A 3,506-nucleotide genomic window follows, 5' to 3' on the forward strand; every position below is an offset into this window, starting at 1 on the left:
ACTATGAAGATAGTAACTTACACTAGTGTCATATGCATGACACTAGTATAAGTTACTCCCGCCAACAGTACTCGTGTGTTGTTGCAGATCTCGAGATCATTTTGATGATAGAAAAGTCGTTATTATGTATTAAAAACAGATGAGTGGTCGGAGAGATAGCCAATCAGCAAGCTGGGACTAAACGTGAAGACTTGTGTGAGACTAATTTGAAGCAAGGCTTGGCAGCGCTCTATGGATGCTATAAATAGGCCTCTTCAAGTCACACAAGCCAAAAGAAAAGCTCTACACTCGATAGGTATCCCCAGCTGTTCTCTCACACCCCCATGGCCAATTTCAAGGTCACTAGTCATTCGGGCGCACTGGTGGAAAACACTAAGCTTGACTTCCAAAGCTTGTATTTGCACAGGTTCATTTCTGGGGATAAGAAAAACCAGTATGTAGTGATAGATGGATTTGGTAGTACTGACCTTGGTCTCACAACCATCAACAACTGGGCGATATATGATGGTGCGGCCTCGGATGCAAAGCTAGTCGCTCATGCAAAAGGCATGCGTATGAACGCTGCTGACTGGTGCAATTTATTCATCATAGTGTTCGAGCTTGACAGGTAACTTGTGTGTGTTTTGTCCTGTAATGTGCTAACATGTTCTTTCTCCTACTATCACATTCTCTTTGTAGAAGCATATGATATATTTGTGAATCACATAGGTTCAAAGGATCCACGCTTTCTGTGATGGGGACAACCACTGAGGAACAAGGTGAATGGGCTATTGTTGGTGGGACAGGTGACTTCGCTATGGCGCGTGGTGTCATCCATAGAAAAATACATCAAAAAGTAGCTGATGGAGATGTATTAGAGCTTACTATCGATGCATTCTGCCACAGGAAGGTGAGCGTTATATTCAATTTTGTATAGGTTTTCCACAGTCAAAACTTTAGATTTCACATACGTATACATTTTGCAAATCCTATCGGATCACACAAGCCTCTCTACCGGTATTCCAAATCGAACAATTGTTTTTGTTTCTTCTTTTATTTCTACACTTACGAGCAAGTTGGATGTACATTTCTCGAAGGAGAGAAATATTGCTGACAATGTTTCACTACTTGCATTCATATACAGGGGCAGCCTTCACCCACTCCGCAGCCTCCTGCCCCATGCCAGCCGATTCAGCCTCCTGTTCAGCCGCGTCCTGCCCCCACTCCCATAAAATATGGACCATGGGGCGGAACTGGTGAAAAACTTTACCAGTTCAACCCAAACATGTCTGTACGCCTAAAGAGTATGACAGTCTTCCGTCATTATGCTGTTAATAGACTTACTTTCACTTATACCGGCCAAGATGGCCAGGAACACACCAGCGAACTTTTTGGTAATAGCGTTCTTCGTGGCAACAAAGTTGACAATGTGAGTTTGGTTCACTATTCGTTTCCTCATCCATTTGATCAATAATATGTTTGGTCTTCTTCTTGTCCTTGTTCATTGAGATTCCAAAATTATAGCATCACTTATGGTTTGGTTTTGTCCATTTGGCAGCAAACATTTCAGCTCGGCCCAACGGAGTTTCTGACAGGGCTGTCAGGAACATACGGCCATGAATCCAGATCAAACAATATTGCTATGTATTCCCTTAAGCTGGTCACCAACCTCGGCAACACTCATGGACCTTTCGGAACTCCTGCGATAGGCACCCCTTTCAGCTTTTCTGTGCCTCAGAACAACAGAATTGTGAGCTTCTTTGGGGGATATACGGGTTACGCCATCAATTCAATTGGTATCTACACGCTCGACAATTCTGCTTAGCAAGCATGTTTTACTTGGTGCAGCTACAATTTTCGACTGTAGCAATAAGACGGTTAGGGTTCTCCCTAAGCCAGCGTTGCTTTATTAGTTTTATTTTACACTTATATTTAAGATGGTAAAGATCTGCCTACCCCATGCCACAAGTAATTTATGGTTCCTGTACCTTTTTTTCTTCATAAAGCTCGCCAGCTCCGTGGCATGTAAGGCTAGAATCTTCAGAATAAAAGAAGAGAAGACCTGATAAGATCCCATCGAGGACATGCTTATTTATGGTTAATCGCTTCAAGGTCCTTCTAGTTTCTTGCAACCGAACTATCACCTTGTTGATGCGATCTCATCCTTGACATGTCACATGACAGGCAAAAATTTCAGTAACATGGTGTGCTTAGTCATAACTTTATTTTTATCAAATACTTAGTCATATCTGATAAATAATTTGTATGTTGAATATATGTGTTGCATGTATATGTGTATATCCTGGCCCACCTCCAAGTCTTTGTATAGTTGAGGTTGAGGCCCACATTGTACTCTTTATGTACGTGCATCCGATCAATACGTCGTGAGTTGCATTGTCAAACTTCTGGTCTAACATTGTAGACAACGTTTATTAGCCCAAAGGCAAGATATATAATGCATTTGGTGAGGACACGCGTTGGTCAAATTGATCAGACATCCAACTAGCACACATAAAAACGAAACATAAAATGGAAGTGGCAGCGGTTAGTGTTCATCGCTCCATTGCATATTTGCAAGACATGTGAGGTGGTGGCTGGGAGCTCAATGCCATGTGGCATGGTTATAGCACTCGCCTAGCCGCACCACTACTAGGAAACTGCTAATAGGTGGGGTCAAATCAGTGGCAGGTAGGCTCAGAAACCCACCACTGCTAATCTGGCCTGATAATAGTGGCGTGTGGAAATGTTCGACCGCCACTAGAATAACTTTATCAGTGGTGGGCTCTTCCACGCACCTACCACCAATAGTCCGGGCCTAGGTTAGCCATGGGTGAAAATCACCAGTGGCGATTGCCACTAGTAGAAAACCACCCATTAGTCCCGGTTCGTGAGGGCCTTTAGTCCCGGTTCATGAACCGGGACTAATGGATCGTTACTAATACCTCCACCCATTAGTCCCGGTTCAATCCAGAACCGGGACCAATGCGCCTCCACGTGGCCCTGTGCGTCCACCCCAGTCAGGGGGCCTTTGGTCCCGGTTGGTGGCACCAACCGGGACCAAAATGCATTCACGCGTCAGCATTCCAGTTGCTGGGGTTTTTGTGTTTTTTTTTGAAAGGAGGGGAGGTTGGGGGTTTTGGGGGGTTAATTTAATTAGGTGTTTCATATATTGTGTTAGCTAGCTAATTAATAGAGAGAAGTGTCCTCTCTTATGTCCGTGCTTGGACGCTACGTACTATATATACATAAGTGATCGAGAGAACCATTCAGTACAGAAGTTCGTCATGCATACCGAGAGAAGTGATCGATCGACCTCTCCTTCTCCGAGAGGTTGGTCGAACAACAAGTTTTCGTATCATGTATCCGACGCTACTGGCTACATACATGTACAATATGTATAAGATCTCTTATAATTACAAACCCCTAGCTAGCATTTGAAATCAATTTCCACATGGTATTCTCCGGTTTTACTGATGACGTGGTCAAGAAAGAATCCCGCCAATTCCTCTTGAATTGCTTTCATGCGA

General features: G+C 43.7%; 1 protein-coding gene across 1 annotated transcript; it reads left to right on the forward strand.

Annotated features, from left to right (window-relative positions):
• Positions 1-288: 288 nt before the first annotated feature.
• LOC123155702 (uncharacterized) lies at positions 289-2,054 on the forward strand. Its single transcript, XM_044573854.1, has 4 exons — positions 289-607; positions 709-889; positions 1,124-1,408; positions 1,538-2,054. Exons 1-4 carry the CDS (start codon positions 324-326, stop codon positions 1,802-1,804), a joined length of 1,017 nt encoding a protein of 338 aa, XP_044429789.1. The 5' UTR covers positions 289-323; the 3' UTR covers positions 1,805-2,054.
• Positions 2,055-3,506: the final 1,452 nt, after the last annotated feature.

The sequence above is a fragment of the Triticum aestivum genome, chromosome 7B (genome assembly GCF_018294505.1).
Source record: "Triticum aestivum cultivar Chinese Spring chromosome 7B, IWGSC CS RefSeq v2.1, whole genome shotgun sequence".
NCBI lineage: Eukaryota > Viridiplantae > Streptophyta > Magnoliopsida > Poales > Poaceae > Triticum > Triticum aestivum.